At 44.3% G+C, this 24959-nt stretch overlaps 2 protein-coding genes across 3 annotated transcripts; both read right to left on the bottom strand.

The window, feature by feature from the left end:
- Window positions 1-1863: 1863 nt before the first annotated feature.
- shmt1 (serine hydroxymethyltransferase 1 (soluble)) lies at window positions 1864-11754 on the bottom strand. Of its 2 annotated transcripts, none has more exons than XM_056287951.1 (12): window positions 11644-11754; window positions 8765-8885; window positions 7723-7868; window positions 7460-7575; window positions 6508-6668; window positions 5779-5860; window positions 4519-4731; window positions 4203-4316; window positions 3944-4066; window positions 3487-3603; window positions 2814-2924; window positions 1864-2513 (listed from the first exon to the last, which is right to left on the bottom strand). In XM_056287951.1, the coding sequence occupies exons 2-12, from the start codon at window positions 8855-8857 to the stop codon at window positions 2341-2343; spliced, it is 1449 nt and encodes a 482-aa protein (XP_056143926.1). In that variant the 5' UTR covers window positions 8858-8885; window positions 11644-11754; the 3' UTR covers window positions 1864-2340. The 2 variants fall into 2 exon arrangements, with proteins under 2 accessions (XP_056143926.1, XP_056143928.1); XM_056287953.1 differs by lacking the exon at window positions 11644-11754 and adding an exon at window positions 11284-11498.
- On the bottom strand, window positions 11066-16529 carry LOC130119269 (uncharacterized). Its single transcript, XM_056287720.1, has 3 exons — window positions 16174-16529; window positions 15619-16032; window positions 11066-11180 (listed from the first exon to the last, which is right to left on the bottom strand). Exons 1-3 carry the CDS (start codon window positions 16527-16529, stop codon window positions 11066-11068), a joined length of 885 nt encoding a protein of 294 aa, XP_056143695.1.
- Between the last annotated feature and the right edge of the window lie 8430 nt (window positions 16530-24959).

The following is a 24959-nucleotide window of genomic DNA, read 5'->3' as shown; positions in this document are numbered from 1 at the left end:
GAGGTGGCAGAGTTGAGGATGCTAAGATTTTTGTTGGGAGTGATGAAGATGGACAGGATTAGGAATGAGTATAATATAGATAGCTCAGGTTGGACAGTTTGGAGACAAAGCAAGAGAGGTGAGCTTGAGATGGTTTGGACGTGCGGCGGAGAGGTGCTGGGTATATTGGAAGTAAGGATGCTGAAGATTGAGCTGCCAGGGAAGAAGAAAAGAAGCAGACCAAAGAGGAGGGGATGTGGTGAGGGAGGACATGCAGGTGGTTGGTATGACAGAAGAAGCTCTGGAGGACAGGAATAGATGGAAACAGATTATCTGTTGTGGTGACGCGGGACTGACGCCTAGCAGGAGCAGCCCGAAGAAGCAGTAGTAGTCATGTGTGGACAGCCTGTAGAGTAAGGGACTAAGGCAACAACCCTACAGTGCTCTTGTGTCGAGAACTATGGTACCTACTCTCACTGTCTGAGGTCTGCCTGTCAGGAAGTCATATAACCCACTTGCAGATAGAATTACATACACCAAGGTCCCTAAGCTTTAACATCAATTTAGATGGTACAATGGTATTAAATGCAAAGATATAGTCAATAAACAACATTCTGACATAGGTGTTTTTTCCTTCAATGTGTTTTAACAGTATGCAGAGCCAGCACAGCATCTTCCACAGATCTATTTGACTGATAAGCAAACTAGCGGATCAAGGTTGGCAGGAATGTTAAGATCTATGTATGTCTTAACTAATGTTTCAAAGCATTTCATTATTACTGAGGTCAAAGCAACATGTCTGTAGTCATCAAGACTGGATGCAGGTGATTTTTTTTTTCTGGGTTCAGGCACAATAAGGGTTTTCTTAAAGCATGTAGGAGCCACACATAGTCACAGGTTAAAAAATATCTATAAAAACATTCAATGGCTGACTAGAGCAGGTCTTATGGACACAAGATGGGCCGGCAGCTTTGCGTGCTTTGACAGATTTAAAAACCTTACTCAGGTCAGCCTCTGTCACGTGTTACCTCATTGAGTGAGTGCCCAACAAGGTTCTGTGTATTGTCTGGTGGTCCCGGTTTACACTCAAAGCGGGCATAGAACCTGTTCAGGTCATCTGGGAGCGAAGCCATGGTGTTGGTAAAACCACCCGACTTCGGTTAGTAGTCTGTTATCGCTTGCGGTCCCTGCCACATGCGCCTTAAGAGTTCCTGCCGTTGTAATCCTGTTCCAATTTATCCTGGTATTTTTTTATTTTTTTTTTGGCTGACCTGATGGCTTTCCTCAGCACATACCGGGCTTCCTTGTAGTGGTCCTCATCCCTGGCTTTAAAAGTGGCAGTCCTTTCTTTTAGTCTCAGGTGAATGTCGCTATCAATCCAAGGTTTCTGATTCGAATGGAAGCGGATGGTATGAGTGGGAATACAGGTGTGAGCACAGAATTTAACATGGTTAACTGTATCAGTGTATTTGTTCAGGTTCAGAGGATTCCTAACAACCGACCAGTGCGTTGAATCAAAATAACCCTGAGCTCATTTTCCACTGACCAGCACTGTACTGTCCTCAAGGTGGGCTTCTCACTCTTAACTTCCTGCTTGTAAATAGGCAGCACGAGCATGAAAAATTAATGGTCCGATTTCCCAAAATGAGGCCGTGGAATAGACCTGTACGCTCCCTTGATAGTGGAGTAGCAGTGATCCAAGATCTTGTCGGCCCTGATTGGACAGCTGACATGCTGGAAGTATTTAAGTAGCATCGATTTGAGGCTGCAGTGATTGAAGTCTGCCGCGGACGCCACAATGGAAATAGCCTGTGTATGCTGATTATCGTAGCAACCAATGATGATGATAATAAAATGAGACAATGAAAATTACATCACCTCATTGTTAAAGCTTTAATTTAATTGTAAGACCCAATGACAATAACAGTTGCACTGAAAAATATTACTGGGGGGCACGCTCTGGTGCTGAGATTATAGGATTTCAGGAACATTAAAAGAGGTAACGGTTTAAAAGTTAGTTTGGTATTCTTTTGTTGTAGATTTTTAAACTTATAAAACAGCTTAGAGGATTTTAGAAATCTGTGATCTTGATGAAAGACTGAATGGGGGGGAAAAATGTTATGAACATTATAAAATCCATTCATTTCTACAAAAGGTAAGAGTGCAACGATTCCATCTGAAAATCCATGAACGTTGTGGTGTCAAAGAAATCCTCGTTCAGCTGAGACAGACTTCACAGGTGCCTCACAATTACACAAGCATGTACAAACAAAGAAAACAGCATTCATATTACATGTGTCAAAAAGCAGTAGTATACGATAATCATTGTTTCAATAACCCTCTATGTCCAAACACCATCCTCTACAGCTCAGGCAGACCAGGCATGAGGAATTGGCCAGCAAAGGCCTCCACCTCAGCCTTTAGCTCTGCTACCCGCTTTTGGAATTTCTCCCCTTGGGCCAAGGCCTCCTTAAACTCCTTGAGTGTTGCCTTTGGTTCAAGGCTGTTCTGGATCTCCACTGTCAGCTCAATACCTGGATGAAAAAACGGAGCAGTATTGGGCTTTAGATGTAGAAAATGTATATAAGCAGAGATAAAAGTTGTCTTGCACAGGCTACAGTTTACTGTCCACCTGCTGTGATCCACAATGTCCTCACAGCGCGTGGATTAAAAAAACATATTATTTTAAAGAAAACCTCTTTTAATCTTTTTCACCAGTCAACAGTGTGTCAGGTGTTCTTCACTCAACTTTGTGAAAAAATACACTACAGGAGTAGAGAAACGGAGGTGAGAAGATGGTAAATAGACTTTCCTTTCAACAAGTTCAAGCTTACCTTTGTGGATGAACTCTGCCACTTTCTTGAAATCATCCTCCACCAAGCCTCTTGATGTCAGGGCCGGGGAGCCAAACCTCAGACCACTGGGGCGCAGAGCACTCTTATCACCTGCAGAAGCAAGGAAACACGTTATACATCACAGGGCAGAGGGCTTGTATCTCTGTGTGCACAATGATTTGTTGTGAAAATCAATGTATAACAAACACACAAACATGGCTGACTTTGAGTTAAATTGTTTGTTGACATTGCAGTATCTGTTGGTAAAGGCTCCTCTATTAAATTGGTCCGCCTTGTCTGTTTAGCCACAACAGTTACGCTTCTTATTCAAACTCTTTCCTACCAGCCATTTTCTTCTACAATTAGTTGGCATGTTGTACCATATTCTCTTGGGAAAGCCTTCCCCAGCAGTAACCAGTAAACTGGGCAAGTACGAAGGCATTTCTGATTTGAATATTCGTGACTTGGCCACCATCTTAAATATGCCAGCAATAGAAAGTATCAAGAGGGATCTTTGTTTGCATGTAAATCTTCTCAGATGAAGCTTTAAGGAATAAACTCATGTTTTTACACACACACACACACACACACACACACACACACACACACACACACACACACACACACACACTTTACAGCTTACTTCACTCAACAGTAAGTGCATGCACATTACCTGGACATGTGTTCTTATTACAGGCAATAGCACAGGCTTCAAGAACCTTCTCAGCACGTCCTCCATCGGTTCCTTTGCTGCGTAGGTCCAACAGGATCAGGTGGGTGTCAGAACCACCTAAAACGGAACAAAATGAAAACCATAATTATATATTGCCGTAAATGAAAGTGCTCTCATTTATTACAGACTGTTATACACAATCTGTTTGAAAAAAAGAGAATATAGACCAAATAAATGAACCACACAAAAAGCTAAGAGGACAGCTTGGACTTGTTGTTTTAACAATTCAATAATCCACCAATGTAAGTAACGACAGAGACGGCACCAGTAATTATGGACCACCTTCCAATCTTGCAGTTATGTACATTTTTCTTACAAGCCTTTGAAAAGTTGCACTGAAAACAGGCATTTTGACTGTTAGCTTAAATAGTTCAGAAAATGGAGCCCTTTCCCTCACCTGTGACAATGTTGTAGCCATGGTCGATGAGGCTATTGGACAGAGCTTTACAGTTCGCTAGCACCTGCAACTGATAGGCCTTGAACTCTGAGGTCATGGCTTGTTTGAGGGCCACTGCAACACCTGACGATACAGTTATATGTAAACACAGTTTACCCATTGTATGCGGAAAAATACAAAACAACCGAGGCAAATGGAAGACACAACAGAAGATTCGGGAAGACAAATTCAGAAGACATGTTGAGGGGGTGGGGAATACCTGCAATAGCATGGTTGTGTGGTCCTCCCTGCAGGCCAGGGAACACAGCCTGGTTGATCAGCGATTCAAAATTGTACATAGTCTCCTTCCCTCTGGCATCTATACTCCGTACTCCTTTAAAAGGGAAAGAAAGGGATTGGAGAATTGAAAGGAAAAAGAGCTAGATAGGCACCTTGACAACCGGGAATGAGAAGTAAGACACTATTGGAAATACTGTTGTTTAGAATTTCCCAAATGTTTTTTGTTTTTAAATCTTTCACTGCCGTACTTGTCAGTTTCTTCCTCACGATGCACAAGCACCGCCCTCCATCTCTACCTTTTCTGTAGAAGATGACCCCAGCACGGCAGCCTCGCAGTGTCTTGTGTGTCGTTGTGGAGACAATGTCACAGTGCTCAAAGGGCGATGGCACAACGCCGGCAGCCACCAGCCCACTGATGTGAGCCATGTCGGCCAACAGATATGCACCGTTCTCATCAGCGATCTGCCTCATGCGGGCGTACTCGATGTGGCGGGAGTAACAGCTGGTTCCTAGAAATGTCAGAAAGCGGCGGGAAGGGGAGTGAGTTGAGGGTCTTTGGACATAATGGTCTTCATTTACAAAGTGAACTTTTCTTTTACTGTGTTTTCTCTTCACAATCACATTGCTGATGAATGGCAAGAGCAGAGGAGATGAGACAACTTCTTATATAGGTATCAGCTCGGTTAACTGACCGCAAATTGAATTAAAAATCTGACTTAAAGCTGCAGTTTGTTTACATTGATAATTTCATTAGTGTGGATGGACAGTATGTTGTTAGACTCCACTAACTAGTATGTTGTGACTAATGTTAGTCAGATGTTCAGAAAATCCTAATTTTTAATATTCAAATAGCTACAATTTTTACAATATAAGGCTTTAATGTTTACATCTTGATCTCAGTGCAGCAGCGTGGAGAGGAAGTTGGTATTGTTGTTATGGTAGAGGGACCCATTTTGCTCAGTAGCACTACTGCTGGCCAAAAACACTACAGTTCATCTTTTTTTTTTCTTCCCTCTTTTTCTCTCCACTTGTATCCGGCCAATTACCCTACTCTTCTGAGCCGCCCCGGTCACTGCTCCACCCCCTCTGCAGATCTGGGGAGGGCTGCAGACTATCACATAACCTCCTCTGATACATGTGGATTCGCCAGCTGCTTCTTTTCACATGACAGTGAGGAGTTTCGACAGGGGGGACGTAGCGAGTAAGAGGCTCACGCTATTCCCCCAGTTCCCCCTCCCCCCCCCGAAGAGGCGCCCTGACAGGAGGCGCTAGTGCAGCGACCAGGACACATACTCGCATCCGGCTTCCCACCCGCAGACACGGCCGATTGTGTCTGTAGGGACGCCTGACCAAGCCGGAGGTAATGCAGGGATTCGAACCGGCGATCCCTGTGTTGGTAGGCAATGGAATAGATTGCTACGCTACCCGGAGACCCCCACGGTTCATCTTTAAAAGCTATTTATCCAAATAAAAACAAATGGATGTCAGACTTCCTTGCATAAGTGAGGACTGAGAGATTGTGTGTGTGTGTGTGTGTGTGTGTGTTTAATATATACCTGCAATGATGAGTTTAGGATGGAACAGGCGTGCGTTCTCCTGCAGTCTGTCATAGTCAATGTAACCAGTTTCTTGATTCACCTACAGTAGAAACAAACATATCCGGTATAACGGCATTCATACATCAATCAACAGCTGCATTAAAATGCCTCCCACCACCTCACATTTTCATTTGCATACTTCTTCCCAATCATAATACATACACACACAACAATGTTTTGTCTATGCTCAAACATCTAAATGTATAATCTGGATGAGTCCCACCATTGCAAAAAGGCCAGACATTGAACCTATCTAGTTGGATCCATACAGAATAGGGGAAAACAACCAACCTCAGCAGCTGATAACATTAACAAGCGAGCCTCCAGTAACCTACTTTGCTTTTCTATTGACCTTCCGTGGAACAGATTAAAGATAAAATTGTGTTGTAAAAGTCACAACAGAGTTATAAAAGTAAAAATTGTCCAAAAACTGTCACTCCTCCAGGAATTATTCAATTGTCACGTCTGGCTGTACTCGATATCCTCCCTCTGTTAATGACCGTAATAAGAGTCTCTTAATTTAATGGCAGAATAGAAAAACTATGATCCTTTAATTTTAGGGGGTACTTTATTTTTCATAACAGAAGAGGTTGCTTTTTACCATTTTCTAAAAGTCAGTACTTTCCTATATGACTACGTGCACATTTAGTAGAATGTTTGAGCGTGTGTACATCCATGTCTGTGTACCTTGTAAGGCATGGACTCGAAAAACATGGACGTGGCAGAAATTTTTTTCTTGTCAGTCATGAAGCCGTGGGTCAGGTGACCTCCATCAGGAAGGTCCAGTCCCATGATCCTCCCATGAGGCTCTACAATAGCTGTGTAAACGGCAAAGTTGGCCGGAGAACCTAAAAGGAGAGCAAAAACAAATCAGTGAGGGGGCGGGGGCATGAATGGAAAAGGAGAAGAGCGTGACAGAAAAATAGAAGATGTATGCACGAGTTAAGTATTAGGAGAAGCATTAGAACGAGTTAGAACGGGGAGAAGCATTAAAACGAGTTTAAAAAGTGCATTACATTGGAGAAAATATCCGTAATGTCAAAAAAGTGATGTAAAAATACCTACCACTAGTAATGAAGATATAATAACTCATAATTCTTTAGGAAAGAAATTGGCATACCTTATAAGAGGACAGATAGCAATTAAATTAATGAAAATATTGGCGATCAAAACGAACACCTACTAAAAAAAATTCTTGCCTTAATATTTCCTTTCAAAACATAATACATTAATCTCTATACAACAAAAAGGGATCCCCAATGGGGTGGTGTTCTCTGCATCATTTTAATTTTTCTGGCATTTAACAGCTAATTAACACAAAAGGGTTCAGAGGCGGGATAACGATGTCTGTTCAATAGCATGAAATCTGGGCTTTCAGATGCATCCTATTATTCGACTGATCATGGGTCGAGGAGATTTAATCCATCAAACCGATGTGCAAAGAAGTGTAATGGCTGGACAACAGTAACAACTGTGATGTTGATAACAACACTGATTGCAATTGCATTTAATATTGTATGTTTTTAGTGCAAGAGGAATGATCATGCTGGAGACACGTGATCATTACAACAGTTGAATTACAAATGAATAATACTGTTAAATTTCTCACACCTATACATAGCAAAATAACATTTTATACCAGAGTATGGCTGCACATTGACACCCCATTTGTCTGAGTCCAGATCATAGGCCTCGAGGGCTCTCTTCTGGCACAGCCTTTCCAGTTCATCAACATGCTCTGTGCCTCCATAGTACCTGAGCACACAGATCATATAACAGCGTTAGTGTGTGATCATAGTCGGGAAACATCTCTGATTAGCATTTTAATTAATCTGACTTTTCAAGAAGTTGTTATAAAATGTACTTAATAACTGGATTGAATCATGGCTACAGTGAGATTACCTCTGGCTGGGGTATCCCTCAGAGTACTTATTGTTCATACAGGAGCCCAGAGCCTCCAGAACAGCCCTGCTGGTAAAGTTCTCAGACGCAATGAGCTCCAGACCATAAGTCTGTCTCTGCTTCTCCTTTTTAATGATGGAGAATACCTGAAAACAGACAAACACAATGCTGATGTGTGATATTATGTTGTAATATTAATACAACAGACACTGTACATCATAACAATGTGTTTTTATGATGTTGTCAACCAATATTGGGCTTTTCTAAAGTCAATATAAGCCAAAGCCAAATACAAAGTGCTTTAAACTCGGGACAAAGTACACTGCAGTAAGGACGAAGAAAGAACGGTACTCAAGAACGGGGTAGAAGCGTTAACATAAAAACAATACATTCAAGTAGCAATGTAAAGAGGTCCTGTTTTAATTCAGTAACCTGAAAATCACTTCAGCTTCAAATGAATTGAAATTCACTATGTGTATTCAGATGTTGGTAACAATTTTGTGCCAAAGAAGAAAAATAGTGTCCATTTCTGACTAGAGATTTTCTAATGTGAAGGAAATGCCTATAAAACCACATTTTGAGGAAAGCATATCATGGGTAACTGACTACCTTCATTTAACAGAGACAAAGAGTCATCACACAGCATAAAGCTTTGTTGGCTGATCTGAACTGTAAACTATAAATTCACACTGCCACTTCTTTTGTTGCACCCCTTACATTAGATATTGACTGAAGGCACATTGATTATAACAAAATGATATACATTTCACATGAAAACAAAACCAGAAAACGAGGCCTAGCACAATCTTGTTAAATTAAAAATCTGTTCAAAGCCTTAACAGGATTGGTTACAATGTCAAATACACAGTGCTACGGAAATTACAACAAATGCAGGATTTGTAGGTATATTGTTTGCCAATTAAATCTTTCTCTCTACTGATAAATCTGTCCTCAGCTTTTTTTTTGTTTTGTTTTTTAGGGCATTACAAGGGCATAATGATGCCATCTGTTTAGTGGGCATAATGGTGTCCAGAACACAAACCTCTGAGTCGTTGATGGCCAGAGGCTCCAGCATCATCTTGTTGTGAGAATCCCATGTCTCTTTGCTCACACCATGGCCGTTGGTCAAAGACATGATTGTTTCCCTCACAGACAGTGGAGATCTAAGTGAAACACACATAAACAAACACATACATGCATAATCTATAAGGGATACTCAAGGACACAGGTGAAATGAGTCAGGGCCGGGCCCCAATGGAAGATGGTCAAAGCGGGCCCTGGCCTGCGCATCAGAATCAGATATAATATAACGTCATGTCAGTAGTGAATGAAAGACGTGAAAGCACGCAGCTTTAAAACGACCAACAACAGTGAAATGCACTGCGCAGTTGACACCTAAATGAAATGATTACTTGCAGACCGCTGTGCTATAGAAGAGGAGTCATAATGGCAAGGCCAAGATAGTGATAGACTAGCCTTCTTAACAAAATCTGGTGTCGTAGCACCATAACAGATGAAAACATAACCAGTAACAGCACACCTTGACACATGAAAACATTATCGTGATGGCGCACCCGCATATTGACAACATTATTTCATGTCTACACATAGGCCTTATAAACACATAACGCAAGTGTGTAGGTTGATTATTAGTCAAATAAATAATAAAAGGGGGGCGTCCGGGTAGCGCAGTGGTCTATTCCGTTGACAACCACAGAGATCGCCAGTTCGAATCCCCGTATTACCTCCGGCTTGGTCGGGCATCCCTACATACACAATTGGCCATGTCTGCGGGTGGGAACCCGGATGTGAGTGTATGTCCTGGTCGCTGCACTAGTGTCTCCTCTGGTCGGGGGGGAATAGCATGATCCTCCCACGTGCTACGTCCCCCTGGCGAAACTCCTCACGGTCAGGTGAAAAGAAATGGCTGGCGACTCCACATGTATCGGAGGAGGCATGTGGTAGTCTGCAGCCCTCCCCAGATTGGCAGAGGGGTGGAGCAGCAACCAGGATGGCTCGGAAGAGTGGGGTAATTGGACGGGTACAATTGGGAAGGGGACGGGTACAATTGGGAAGGGGAGGGAAAAAAATCCCAATAAATAAATAAATTCTACTTGAATTATAGGTGTACTATCCGGGCTTTTCGTTGTGGGAAGTCTTGACACTTCACCAGCTAGCTAACTCTTCTGTGTGGATTTTGCTACGCATTAACACATAATTATGCACAGGCACATTTTTTAACATACCGTATACCATAGACTCAGTGCTCGAGATCTTTGATATGATAGTGATGAGATAAAGAGGGGTCTGTGTGTGTGGACACTAAACTGCTGCGGGCCCCAATGCAGCTGCATTACCTGAATATATGGTAGTTTTGCCTCTGCTCAAGGACCAAAGAAAAAGAATGATTTACATGTTCATGTTAAAAACAAACAAAAAACACAAATCCCTGTTAAATATGATCCATTGGTAGCTTTTTAGACCATGCAAATCTTTCTTGGATGTCTTCCATTGGTGCACTGCAAGTGCCAAATAGACTTAGCCCAGTGTAGGATATAAATTGAAGGAATGCTTGGCAAAGACAAATGGTTTTGTTTTGTTTAAAAAATATATATATATAAAGCACATAGAACCTATAATTTGGAATAACATGTATTTTTATAAAATTATATTAGTTGCATAATATAACAATGTAAAAAGCTGTGCCCGCAGTCATTTAAGAGTCCACAGTACACAATAGGTAATGTTTTCAGAAACCGGGCCTTCACCCAAATTCACATGCGCAACTTTCCTCCCTTTCCCTCTGCTCTAATAGTAGTATCAGAACACCAAAGACATAACCGACCATTGCCACATATCCAGCTGGTTAAACTTTAAACATGTGAACCATTGAACTGAACAGAATAGAATGACATAGAATCTTATTTTTCTAAAGGGAACTTCATATAATTAGCCAGTTTGGAACAGATAAATATGCATATAGATTGTACAAATATTAAGCTAACATGCTAACACCATTATAATTTCATACTATAATATTATACTTATGTAGCACACTACCGGTAATGCAGTTAATCTGCGCTTTAAACTGCATTATCCCACAGCTAAGACGTAATTTTGACAAAAAGCATTAATCGTAAATAAATAAAGACTAAACGCTCACTGTGGTGGATTATCTCTTTCAAGGCTGTGCAGGTTGATTTTCGTACCGCACTGAAATGAACGGAAACCAACGGCTGTCAATATGAAAACAACTTCAACGCATAAACGGGGCGGCGGAGACTACAGTATGCCTTGGGAAATCGTCCAGAGTCATGTAAAATATGGGAGTGTAATAAATGGCTTAAACACTGCTATGGGCCTGTAGGGCTACAAACAGTCCCAGGTGAAACTGTCCACAGTCGTAAACAATAGAGAATAGCTGTAGACCTGACTTGGCCAAGCGACCGACCCAGCAGCTGTGGACAGAAACACGGGCTCATGACTTACATTAACTGGTTATATCGTTTATTTAGCTGACACGGAAACTGGCAGCAGACACAGCACAACCTATACACATACCGAATAACGGTGGGTTTTGTCTAACGTTTCTGATTTGCCTGCAGGATGTCGTCTTTTCAAACCGCCCGTGTTTCGCGCTCGGCAAAGGCGCCAGAGGGTCACGCTGAGGTTGGCGACAAACGCGCAAAATATCGTAAACAAGACGTTAAAACTAAAGCTAATGAGACAGCGACCAGCGGACATTAAATGTTAAGTTCGGACGTTAAATAACTGTTTTTTTCCCGCCGGTAACATTAAACGAAACCAAATTAACTTCAGCTGCAGTCCCGCTTTTACAATTTATAGCAAGTAGTTCCAACTGCGTTACGCTCCACCAGCGGGCCAAAAAAAACAAACAAATATTTATTTGTATTTACTCACCGGTCTCTGTCGAGTAGTTGTTGTCAGTTTAATGACCCGACCAGGAGGCAGATACGCTAAAGTCCACCGGGGCAAAGTCCGCGAAATTTACGACCAATCCCGCCAACACGGGAGCGTGGCTTACATGCTGCGTCACGCCCCCTGGGACGATAATAAACCAGGAAGTATTTTGCATGTCTAAAAACACGCGGGAAAACCCAATAATTCATATTCATCGCATCATATTATCTGCCGCTTTCCCGGGGTCGGGTCGCTAAGTAAGCTAAGTAGGGCACTCCAGCCGTCCCTCTCCCCAGCAACGCCCTCCAGCTCCTCCTGGGGGGGATCCCAAGGCCATATTGGACATGTAACTCATATTGCTACACAAATTTACCCCGATTCTCGAACTGCGCTTGCCCCGGCGCAGAAGTTCTCAAAGCACTCCCAGTGAGAGGTCCAAAGCAGAGAAAAGTTGCTGGTTTGATGTAAACGCCATTCTGTGTTTATAACCCCACACAGTAAAGCAATGAAAGCAATCCAGTGATGCTTGCGAAATTTCATCTTGATTATTTACCGATATGATATTTTGCCAAAACAGCACAGCATGTTGTAATTCTCTCTGTGGGAGCCAAGCCTATGTCCGAGTAGTTTTCGGTTTATTCCCCTTCCTGTGTTTATTGTAATATCTATATGTAATATATGTCTATAGCTTTATGGGCAATTTTGAGTACAAAACCTGGGCAATATCATCTATTATTTGACTGTTTCCTCTCCTGTTAAAAGCTACTGTTAATACTGTAACGTGCATGGATAAGAAGACACGCTGGCCGCTGGCTGGCGGGTCTGACCCTTTAGTCGAGCGGTTAGCGATGTCTCCTGCGGTGCGGGCGATACACCCTACCCCCCTCCTTCGGGAAGCGCGTCCCCGCGCTTAAGCATATCAGCTCCTTCACGCCTCAGGGCGCCTACGCTTCCGATAGCCTTACGGTCGCTCCATCCCACTTATGACACCAATGTAGCGAATTCGGGGGACAACGCAACCACAGGAACTGCCGCGGCCGGGAAGCGGACCTGTATCGCCCGCACCGCAGGAGACATCGCTAACCGCTAGACTAAAGGATCGGATCCGCGAGCCAGTGGCCAGCGTGTCTACTAATCCATGCACGTTACAATACCATGCCATATTCACTTTCATTCTATGTGCTCCTCTACACTCTCCTATGCAGCAGCTTGCATCAGGATTCGCATAATTTTATCTTTCAAAATATCTTTTATTTCTGTTTAATATTATACTTTATGCTCTTCAGTAACTGGATTCATCATGGCCCACTTACAGCACAACCACTTTATAATACACCTTGAATATTGATCGGCAACCATACCCATGGGTAGATTACCGAATGGGCCCAAGGGCTCAGGGGACCCCTAAGCCAGAGCCTCTGCATGAAGTTGTTATTCTTTTTGCTTTTCTTGTAAAATAGTCAAAGGGCTTAGTCATTCATATCAACAACAGAGCACAAAAGTCTTACTGAAAAACTGCAGGTGAATGTACTATGTCTAGGTTAATGTGCTGTTGGCATTAATTGTATGTATGCACGCTGTAAATCCTGCTGAGGTACAGGTGTGCTGTTGGCTGCAAGTCAGTGTACCTGCCCTGTCTGGGAGGGGCTTTTATGCGTCTGTGCCTAGGGGCCCATTTTCTCATAATCCGCCTACGACCATGCCATATCCTTATTTTTATCTTTAGCATATGTAACCTGCACGACAGGGGAATGGGCCTATGCTTGCGCAGGGACAGTTTACAGTCTAATGTCTAAGTTCAGTGGAGATTGGTGTAGGTTTTTTTCTAGACCAGATTCTAGTACTCACCCCAAAGACAACACACACACTCGTGGGTATAGTTTACAATAAAAAAAACAATTTATTTCAACAGTTCAAAGTAAAGTTATTTCAATAGCAATACTAAATTAGATGTGTTATACATATATATATATTTTACTCTATTATGCTTTTTAAAAGTTCTTCCTAATATTCTATTTATTGTCTATATCTATCTATATTCTATTTTATACCCTTCTAATACATTACTTATGCAGCCATATTCTACACTAACAATTTAAAGAAAATAATCCAAAATAAAGTATGAGTGCACTCAAAGAAAATAATAAAGAAAAGAAAAGGGGGAATGATTCAGTCTTCCAATCTGTGCAAGGTGCAATGTCCAGATCCTACCACAATCACAGGGGCAAGTTAATGTAGAGGCGATGATGAATCCAAATCCAGGGCGATGATGGGGGCAATCCAAAGGGGGTATCCAAGGGTTCCAAAAGGGTGTAGCAAGGGGGGGTTGTTCGGGGTACTAAAAAAACCAGTCAGGATTCCAGCAGCGTACAAAACACAAGAGAAAAGAGTCTTCCTTCTTCCTTCAACAGGAGATCATCTGTCAAGGAAGCTTCGTGGGAGGGATCTTTTTTGTCGTAGTTCAAATGTCCTGTAGCTCAAATATCCGTAGTTCAAATATCAATAATTCAGGTATCCATAGTCAAAGTTGTCCGTATTTCTAAATATCCGTATTTCTCTTCTCTATTGCCGACGGTTGTTTGTATGGTTTAAACTCTGTAGCTCGTGTGCCTCCTAGAGGCAACTCGTGGAACTTACATACGTCACAGGGTACATGTAATCATGTGGGTTACACATACTTTGATTTTTATTTTGATTTAATCAGGCTAACTTGACGGCTGTAATGCCCAAATTCCATCAACATGTCTCCTGCCCCACTAGGGGACTAAACACCCAGGACCATCTCTATACAAACACAAAGGACTCATATAAAGCGACTCCCTGCCCCCACCTGGGGTAGTTTGACCACCTCTGCCTGTTCCTGGTCCCAGCCTACAAACCCCTCATAACACGGATCAAGTCAGCAGTAAAGACAATCACTGTCTGGCCAGAAAAAGCAGTCTCTGAGCTCCAGGACTGTTTTGACAACACAGACTGGAGTATTTTTGCACATTCACCTACCCATGGCTCCCATATAGACATTAATGAACAGACATCTGCTGTACTATCCTACATTAACTTTTGTACTGAGAGTGTCACAACAAAAAAATCAGTCCGCACCTTTCCAAACCAGAAACCCTGGATGACCAGTGAAGCCCAGCAGCTGCTGAAAGCCCGGGATGCAGCATTCAAGTCAGGTAACTGCAAGGCCTACAGCGCAGCCAGATCCAACCTCAAAAAGGGCATCAGAACAGCCAAACATAACTATTCCCTACGAATAGAGGACCACTTTCACAATAACTCTGATCCTCGGCGAATGTGGCAAGACATTCAGTCTATCACAGACTAGAAAAGCTCCAATAGCAGTCCCACTGTCCATGATGCCTCCTTGCCAGATGAGCTAAATCATTTCTATGCCCGCTTCGACAAGGACAATACTGACCCAGGCACAAAAATCCCCAGCCATCCAGAAAACCAGGTGCTCACCCTATCAATCACAGGGGTCAGAGAATCGCTGCACAGAGTGAACACACGGAAGGCTGCCAGACCGGACGGCATACCTCGTTGGGTCCTCTGGGAATGCGCTGACCAGCTGGCTGAGGTCTTCACAACTATATTTAACCTCTCACTATCCCAATCCATAGTCCTGGTATGCTTTAAGACCAACTATATCGTTCCTGTCCCCAAGAAATCAACACCTACACGACCGTTCAAAAGTTTGGGGTCACCCAAACAATTTTGTGTTTTCCATGAAAAGTCACACTTATTCACCACCATATGTTGTGAAATGAATAGAAAATAGAGTCAAGACATTGACAAGGTTAGAAATAATGATTTGTATTTGAAATAAGATTTTTTTTACATCAAACTTTGCTTTCGTCAAAGAATCCTCCATTTGCAGCAATTACAGCATTGCAGACCTTTGGCATTCTAGCTGTTAATTTGTTGAGGTAATCTGGAGAAATTGCACCCCACGCTTCCAGAAGCAGCTCCCACAAGTTGGATTGGTTGGATGGGCACTTCTTGCGTACCATACGGTCAAGCTGCTCCCACAACAGCTCAATGGGGTTCAGATCTGGTGACTGCGCTGGCCACTCCATTACCGATAGAATACCAGCTGCCTGCTTCTGCTCTAAATAGTTCTTGCACAATTTGGAGCTGTGTTTAGGGTCATTGTCCTGTTGTAGGAGGAAATTGGCTCCAATCAAGCGCTGTCCACTGGGTATGGCATGGCGTTGCAAAATGGAGTGATAGCCTTCCTTATTCAGAATCCCTTTTACCCTGTACAAATCTCCCACCTTACCAGCACCAAAGCAACCCCAGACTATCACATTACCTCCACCATGCTTAACAGATGGCGTCAGGCATTCTTCCAGCATCTTTTCATTTGTTCTGCGTCTCACAAACGTTCTTCTTTGTGATCCAAACACCTCAAACTTGGATTCATCCGTCCACAACACTTTTTTCCAGTCTTCCTCTGTCCAATGTCTGTGTTCTTTTGCCCATCTTAATCTTTTTCTTTTATTGGTCAGTCTCAGATATGGCTTTTACTTTGCCACTCTGCCCTGAAGCCCAGAATCCCGCAGCCGCCTCTTCACTGTAGATGTTGACACTGGTGTTTTGCGGGTACTATTTAATGAAGATGCCAGTTGGGGACCTGTGAGGCGTCTGTTTCTCAAACTAGAGACTCTAATGTACTTATCTTCTTGCTCAGTTGTGCAACGCGGCCTCCCACTTCTTTTTCTACTCTGGTTAGAGCCTGTTTGTGCTGTCCTCTGAAGGGAGTAGTACACACCGGTGTAGGAAATCTTCAATTTCTTAGCAATTTCTCGCATGGAATAGCCTTCATTTCTAAGAACAAGAATAGACTGTCGAGTTTCAGATGAAAGTTCTCTTTTTCTGGCCATTTTGAGCGTTTAATTGACCCCACAAATGTGATGCTCCAGAAACTCAATCTGCTCAAAGGAAGGTCAGTTTTGTAGCTTCTGTAACGAGCTAAACTGTTTTCAGACGTGTGAACATGATTGCACAAGGGTTTTCTAATCATCAATTAGCCTTCTGAGCCAATGAGCAAACACATTGTACCATTAGAACACTGGAGTGATAGTTGCTTGAAATGGGCCTCTATACACCTATGTAGATATTGCACCAAAAACCAGACATTTGCAGCTAGAATAGTCATTTACCACATTAGCAATGTATAGAGTGTATTTCTTTAAAGTTAAGACTAGTTTAAAGTTATCTTCATTGAAAAGTACAGTGCTTTTCCTTCAAAAATATGGACATTTCAATGTGATCCCAAACTTTTGAACGGTAGTGTACATGTCTGAATGACTACCGACCCATAGCACTCGCCCCCATTGCCATGAAGTGCTTTGAGAGACTGGTTTTGGCTCACATCAAAACACTATCCCCCCACATTCGACCTACATCAGTTCGCCTACCGTCCCAAAAGGTCTACGAAGGATGCCATTGCCACTGCCCTGTACTTTGTTCTGACCCACCTTGAACTTAACAACACATATATCCGGATGCTGTTCATAGATTACAGCTCTGCCTTCAGCACTATCCTCCCTGCCAAACTAACCACCAAACTCCTCTCCCTTGGCCTTAACCCCTCCCTCTGTAACTGGACTCTGGACTTCCTGACCAACAGACATCAGTATGTTAGGTTAGGTGACCACACCTTCTCCACCCTGATCCTCAGCACAGGTGCCCCTCAAGGCTGTGTTATGAGCCCCCTCCCTTTCTCCCTCTTTACCCACAACTTCCTGCCAACTCATCCTTCAAATGTAATAGTTAAGTTTGCGGATGACACTACAGTCATTGGCCGTATCTCCAACAATGATGAGACGGCCTACAGGGATGAGATTCAGCACCTCACATCATGGTACACTACCAACAATCTGGTTCTCAATGTGCAGAAGACGAAGGAGCTGATTGTGGACTTCAGAAGGTCTAGAAGCTGCAGCCACTCCTCCACACACATCAATGGGGTGTAAGTGGATCATGTCTCCAGCTTTAAATTCCTTGTAGTCCACATCAATGAGGAACTCTCCTGGACATCAAACACCCAGGCCCTTGTGAAAAAGGCCCAACAACGCCTGCATTTCCCGAGGAGGCTGAGGAGCGCCCATCGATCCCCCAAAATTCTCACCAACTTCTACCACCTTACCATAGAGAGCATCCTGACCAGCTGCATCTCAGTGTGGTACGGCAACTGCATATCAGTAGACCAGAAAGCTCTGCAAGGGGTCGTCAAGGCAGCCCAGCATATCACCGGTACTCAGGTCCCAGCCATAAAACACATTTATCACAAACGTTGCCTTCGAAGGGGTCTCAGCATCAGCAGAGATCCCACCCACCCAACCATGGACTGTTCTCCCCCTGTGCTCTGGGAGGCGCTACAGGAGCCCCAGAGCCCACACTACCAGGCTCAAAAACAGTTTCTTTACCCAAGCTGTTGCCCACCTGAACCTGGCTACCCACTGAATGTCTGTGGATATTTTAAAATATTTTTGTACTCGCGCTCTTTTTTAACTTATTTTTAGCTATTGGTCTTCATCTTATACTGTGTTTGCTGTGTTTGTCTATGTCTGTCTTGCACTGTTTGGCGAAGCCACAGCCCTTATTTCATTTTTAACATGTGCCTGCACATTGTTTTTAATTACAATAAATTGAATTGAACTGAATTGAATTTTGATCATTATAGTATTTGGTGTTCGCTTGTATAAATGCATAATATATGTGTAACTGAGAGTGTAACGGGGGCAGTCCTATGCTGTTCTATGCTGGTCAGCCTGCTGCACGCCCGTCACTCTCATCATTAGCTCTGCGATGTGTTCTATTTTCGGTGGGGCCCCAGGTGTTGTGGGGGGCCCTCAGTCTCTCATCATCATCATGATCAGGGAAGGAGGGGGGGGACACACAGGACTCTATTTGGCCCACCTTGCCATTTATTTTGGTTTCAAACCCTTCGACAAACGTCCAGTCCTCCAGCGGGAGCGGTGTTTCTTACGGATGTGGGGTCGAAGTTCAACCATTGCCCGGACTTCACTCGTGTGCGTTAGAAGGAGAAACCGTCCACGGGACTCCGACGTAAGAAAGGATAAACAAGTATTTTATCCCACAGCTTGCAGTATCTTCTTACAGGGATACTCAAGGTTACGTTCTTCTCAACCAGCAAAACTGTCCTACCGTAAGAAACACGCGTGGCTCGGCTCGATCGCTGCTTGAGACTCCTCCCACAAAACAAAAATGGCCTCTCCCGCGTTCCCTCTTCCGTGTACCCACAAGACCTCTCTCTTAAAGCGACAGTACACGTATATGACGGTCGTTGTAAAACATACATAAAAGTAAATAATGACATAAAATAAAATGTAGTAAACACAAATAACAGCACACAGACAGGATTTGGTGATATTTCATACTCAAACAAAATAAAATAAAAACATTAATTTTAACCTGGTTACAAGAGGAACATTCCAAGTCAAATTCTTTGTATATGAACGAACTTGGCCAGTAAAACTGAATCTGAGGCTGTTTACACCTGCCATTAACATGCGTCTTGGGTGATCCGATCACAAGTGGACAGCTCTAAGGACAGATGTGAATACACCAAATGCGTCTTGAGAGCCGATCGCTCAGGTCGCATTCGGAGGTGGCCTGGGACGCATTTGTCCACATCGCATTAATTGCACATGTGTCCCAGGCCGCATCGAAGGACCGCCTAGTCAACTGACTTCCTCTGCAGAGGCGGTAGTTCGCGCTCGTTCACGCACCAGCTGAGTCATAAAAGTGCGACACAACAAGGAAAAGCAAAAAAAAACAAAAAAAAAACCAACAAAAAAAACTTCACAGAAGAAAACTAGAACTATCTTTAAAAACAAACATTCGTTTTGTCATCCTTATTTACGATTTAGTTATTTTATTTTTACATTTTGCTCTGCTTAATTTATCTATTTCTGGTCACTTTGTGTTATTCCGCTTAACTGATTTATTTTAGGCCTTTTTTGTATGGTATGCGTACATGCTTTACATCTCTTGTGGTGTCTACTCGTTGTTTTCTAGAGGATGAAAGGTTTTCAATTGTAATGTTTGCCTTATTGTTGTAAATTTATCGTTTGAATAAAAGAAACTTCACAGAAGAGTGTTGTGACTGTCTGTCTAATAAAGAATAACGCCAGGTACACTCAGTTGTCTGGGAGTTTGATTCTTCTGCTCGTTTAATTTTGCCCTGCTAGTAACACACACTCGTGGTAGACCGCGTAGACGGGTTTCCTGTTTACAAACATTACTGGGTGCGTGCGCAGCCAGGGGGCAAAGCCGCTTTGGTAGCTCTCAAACGATTATGAGATGCATAATCGTTTGAGAGCTACCAAAGCGGTTCAACAATGAAAATGTTGAACATTTTCCACCCATCCTTTTGGCAGTTTGTGCAGTTTATTGCACAACAACTGCAGGTCGTCTCTGCTGTATCTGAGCTCTATCTTGGTTAAAATCTCTGCACTGTCGCTGCTTTCTGCCCCCTAGTTGCGCACTCATCTCTGTGATGACGTTGCACGGAAACCCTCCTATGGTCCCGTTAGATTAACCACTTCCGCTACATCCGGTTAGTGCATTATGGATAATGTAGTAGTCCTCCCTTCATCCGGCAGTACTAAGCATTACATCTCCCTTCAACAAAAAACGAGTGTGCAAATACACAAAAGGCACAAATATATAAAAGGCACATAACCCAACAGTCTTGTAACATCACCTGCGTCCTGAACGTAAGTAAACAGTAGCTGATATAACAAATAATAAACTGTTTTCACATCAGGATACAGTAATAAACTGAGTAAACCTCACATAACAGGTAAGTTGTTTTTCACATAACAGGTTTTTTTTTGTTCCCCTACATTTTTCTTTTTTTCTTTTATAGGGTAGCGATCCGCCTACACCAGGGGTGCCCAACTCCAGGCCTCGAGGGCCGCAGTGTCTGCGGGTATTTGTTCCAACCATGCACTACACCACCTGACTTAACTAATTAGCTCACCTCTTGAAACAAGGAGGGAAAGGAATTAGTTAAATCGGGCGGTGTAGTGCATGGTTGCAACAAACACCTGCAGACACTGCGGCCCTCGAGGCCTGGAGTTGGGCACCGCTGGCCTACACCCTTTTCAATCAGTTATAAGTCAGGGAATTGCCTTGGCTTAATGACACGACTATACCTTGTGTGGAGACGAGGCTCAGAGTAATTTGGTTCGCACACAGAACCACGGTGAGATTCCTGTTCCCCTTGTCCAGTGACCTGATCATCTCCGCTGATCTCAGGCTGCTGTGTGTTGGGTGTGTGCTTGTGTTCTCGGGTGTCAAGAAGGTGCCGCTGGTTGCGTCTGAAGGTCTGTCCATCGCTGGTTTCGATGTGGTAGCTCCGTGGAGTTTCTGCAGCTTGTATGACTGTTGCTGGTTTCCATCTACTATCTTCCTGCTGGAAGCGGATGGCAATTCCGGTGTGCAGTGTCAACAGAGGTCTAGCAGACCTGTTGTAGTGTTGTTGCTGGCCCCGCTGGCATTTCTCTCTCCTTCCTTGCACTGTATTCTATGACCTGAGGTCGTAGCTGCACTGCTGTTGTGGGTAAGAGAGAGCACAGCCTGTGGCTCAACAGGTTCTATGCTGTAGATTTGAGGCCGTCAACCGGTGTATTCCTATACTCCAGCAGGCTAAGGTCTTTCTTGTCCTCTTTGGCCTTTGTGAGGATCCGCTTTGGTTCTGGGCAGTCTTTTCAGCTAGACCGTTGCTCTGGGAGTAATGAGGGTTCGAAGTAACATGCTGAAAACCCTATGACTGTGCGAACTGTTGGAATTCGTGTGAGCTGCAACATGGCCCGTTGTCACTAATGACTGTTTTTGGTATGCCATGTCTAACAAACATGGCTTTCATTTTATGGATGACAGCAACCGTGGTGATGTGCAGGTGGACAATTTCGAAGTGCCTGCTGAGGTAGTCACATATGACAATGTAGTTTTTAGAATTCCAGGAGGATAGATCTGTGGCTAAAGTCTGCCATGGGTTCTCTGGAATAGGCTGTGAGAGCATGGGCTCCTTTGTGTTAGCATTGGGTGTGTTTGGCCTATGTCACACTTTATCACTGTTTCCTCTATCTGTTGACTCATGCCTGGCCAAAACATTATGTTCCTTGCTCTGTGTTTACTTTTCTCCATCCCAAAGTGTTCTGTATGCACTGTAGCATGTCTACTCTGAGTTTGTGTGGAATGATTATTTTCTCCCCTTTCAGGAGGACTCAATCAGCCTCTGCGATCGAGTCGGCCCACGCTTTCACATCTCTCTTAAGTCCCTCCCACACAAACTTAGCAGAGGTCAGGCGCATGGATGGCTTACTGCCTGGATGAGAGAGACCGTGCACAGCTTCAAACACGGGGCGTCTCCAGCTGTCCGGGACGATGGGCCTGGGCTGTCCTGTGGAGACGTCACACAGGAGGGTGACACCTGTGTCGCTGAAAGGAACGTCCTGCAGGCGGAGCCCCGTGTCGGAGGTCCAGAGACGGAGGATGCTCGGGTCCGTGGCCTGGTCAGCGGCCATCTGTGCATAGTCCAGGCCTAGGTGGACCGCTCCAGTCACCGCCCTAGAGAGGCAGTCAGCTACCTGGTTAGACTTACCAGCGACGTGCTGGACATCGGTAGTGAATTCCGAAATGTAGGAGAGTTGTCGCTGCTGGCGAGCGGACCATGGCTCGGCCGTCTTGGACACGGCAAACGTGAGGGGCTTGTGGTCCACGTACGCAGTAAACTCGCGGCCCTCTAGCAGGAACCGGAAATGCCGGACGGCGAGCCAGAGACCGAGGAGTTCCCTCTCAAAAGTACTATACTTGCGCTCTTGGGGTGTAAGCTGGCGACTGAAAAAGGCCAAAGGCTGCCAAGCCCCCCCCCCCACCCACTGCTCGTGAACCGCACCAACAGCATAGTCCGATGCATCCGTGGTTATGGAAATAGGCGCTGTAGGTGAAGGATGCGCTAGCAGGGTAGCCTGGGAGAGCGCAGCTTTAGTCTCGGTGAACGCATGGTCCCGCTCTGCTGTCCAGTCGACTGCCTGGTTGGGGGACTTGCCTTTCAGCGCCTCGTACAGTGGCCGAATGATAAAGGCGGCTCGGGGAATGAAGCGGTGGTAGAATGTCACCATCCCGATGAACTCCCTGAGCGCACGAGCTGTTTGAGGGCGCGGAAAGGCCGCCACCGCTTCCACCTTTGAGGGCAGGGGGACTGCCCCGTCCCCAGTGATGCGGTGCCCGAGGAAATCAATGGCCGTCTGTTAGGGCTCGGTCTGTTGACCAACCTGGCAACCAGCAATGAGAGCGGGGGAAGGGCGCGTCTGAAACACCTGCAGCCTACCTACTCGTTAACCACTCTAGTATAAGTTTGTTTGCTTTCCAGAACTCGTCGCGAGTTCGTCCTGAACAGTCCCGTGAGTAAATTCTTCGTCTCGAGTTTTGTGACATTTCTGTGTCTCCCGGTGGAGTACAGATTGTAGTATTCTCCGTGTTTTTTGCTTGTTTGATTATTCCCTTGTGTCAGTTCTCCTTGAGAGCTTGTCCGGAGAAGAACTCTCTTTGTGTTTTCCCCATTGGATTTTCCCATCGTGATTTTCTAGTTGAGATCAAGTTTTTGATATTCTAATTTCTCCTCTCTCACTGTGGATCTTATTACTCGGTTGGACTTCTACCTTTAAAGGAGCAGTTTGTGTTTTTTTCCCTTTCGGACTTTAAAGGAGCAGTTTACGTTTTTTCCCTTTCGGACTTTAAAGGAGCAGTTTGTGTTTTTTTCCCTTTCGGACTTTAAAGGAGCAGTTTACGTTTTTTCCTTTTCGGATTAAGGGGGCAGTTTACGTTTTCCCATTTTTAAGAAGCTATTCTCAAGTCCCGCCTGAAGCGCCTCCCCCTTCTGTCCAGGCCCGGCCGGCTCTCCTCTACGAGTCCTGCCAGGTTGGTGCTTTACTTTGTCTTGTGTTGTCGCTATTGGGTTCGTTCTACAAACCTTAACTGTAATGTCCGTAGACGCCTTGTCTTACTGACATATGAATAATTCAAGAACGAGCCGACTTCGTAGGTTCTTAACTGTGTAGCTTTTACTAGCGTTCATCCGACATACAACCTTCATAACATGCGCTTCTAACTTCCTGTATACGTCACACGCACTGCACGTACATCCGTGAGTAGGTCAAGTTAAACACGTGACCTTTCATTCATTACATCTCCCCCTCTAAGATGATTTTCTAAACATTTCTCTGAACATTTACTGCCAACAATTTTAACCTGTATATCACCCCCCTTTTCACAAAAAATAAAAAATCCCCCGCAATACACAAGTCCATACGCCTCACAAATCCAGCCGGATTGCAGGCTTGCTCACCCTGCCAGAGCGAGTAACATATGGTGTGGAAGTTGGCATTTCTGCTGCTCGGGACTCATCCGTGTTTCCACTCTCCCCTGGAGTGACATGGTCAGGATCCCTGCTGACAAAGGTGAGTGTTTTGGGTGTGGCCAACAGGTGGCGCCTGTTCCTTCTGTAATGTTCACCTTGAGCTGTCTCCACTATGTAGGATCTGGGAGTGGAGCTCTGACTGTGAACAACTGCTGGCATTGTCCATGTTTTCTGTCCATCAAGTTTGGTGAGTACTGCGTCACCCGAGTTCAGTGGGCGCAGTGTCCGCACGCCGTTCCTGCGGTTGTAGTAGAAAGCCTGCCTCGATTTGGCTGCGGCGTCAGCGGTTTTGATCAGTTCCTCTTTAGGCCAGGCCGGTTTCAGGTTATGCTGCAATGTGGGTAAGGTGGTTCTGAGTCTCCTACCCATGAGCAATTCCGCTGGACTGGCTCCAGTGGAAGAAGAGGGTGTAGCTCTGTATGTCAACAGGGCGAGGAGAGGGTCTTCCTGCCTTAATATGCTTTTGGCTATCTGAACAGCCCTCTCTGCCTGTCCATTACTCTGGGGGTAGTGTGGGCTTGAAGTCACATGGATGAAATCATAATCCTCACTGAACCTCCTCATCTCTTCTGAAACTAGCTGTGGCCCATTATCACTAACTACAATTTCAGGGATACCAAAACGTGCAAATGTAGCCTTCAGCCTAGCTACAACCTGACTGCTAGTAGTTGTTGGTAGATTTAGGATCTCCAAAAACCTGGAATAATAGTCAGACACTATCAAGTAGTTTTGCTTTTTGTACTCACACAGGTCTATGCCAACTTTCTGCCATGGTCTGGATGGGAGCTCACTTGACATTAAAGGCTCTTTTCTCTGTGTGTTCTTGTGTTCTCTGCAGAATTGACATTGCTGTATC

Source organism: Lampris incognitus, chromosome 10 (genome assembly GCF_029633865.1).
Source record: "Lampris incognitus isolate fLamInc1 chromosome 10, fLamInc1.hap2, whole genome shotgun sequence".
NCBI classification, from domain to species: Eukaryota; Metazoa; Chordata; class Actinopteri; order Lampriformes; family Lampridae; genus Lampris; species Lampris incognitus.
Note: the sequence above shows the minus strand (reverse complement) of the source record. Positions and strands in the feature narration are given on the sequence as shown.

Excerpts from the sequence above, each read along its gene's own strand:
- shmt1 (XM_056287951.1), bottom strand. The coding sequence starts at position 8,857 with ATGTCTTTGACCAACGGCCATGGTGTGAGCAAAGAGACATGGGATTCT. Across the intron at positions 7,869-8,764 it reads TGGCCATCAACGACTCAGAG|GTATTCTCCATCATTAAAAA; the intron begins GTTTGTGTTCTG and ends GTCTGTTTTCAG. Across the intron at positions 3,604-3,943 it reads TGGCTACAACATTGTCACAG|GTGGTTCTGACACCCACCTG; the intron begins GTGAGGGAAAGG and ends GTTCCGTTTTAG.
- LOC130119269 (XM_056287720.1), bottom strand. The coding sequence starts at position 16,529 with ATGGCCAGAAAAAGAGAACTTTCATCTGAAACTCGACAGTCTATTCTT. Across the intron at positions 16,033-16,173 it reads CTTCAGGGCAGAGTGGCAAA|AACGTTTGTGAGACGCAGAA; the intron begins GTAAAAGCCATA and ends ATCACAAAGAAG. Across the intron at positions 11,181-15,618 it reads CCATCCAACCAATCCAACTT|CTGCTGGGTCGGTCGCTTGG; the intron begins GTGGGAGCTGCT and ends TTCTGTCCACAG.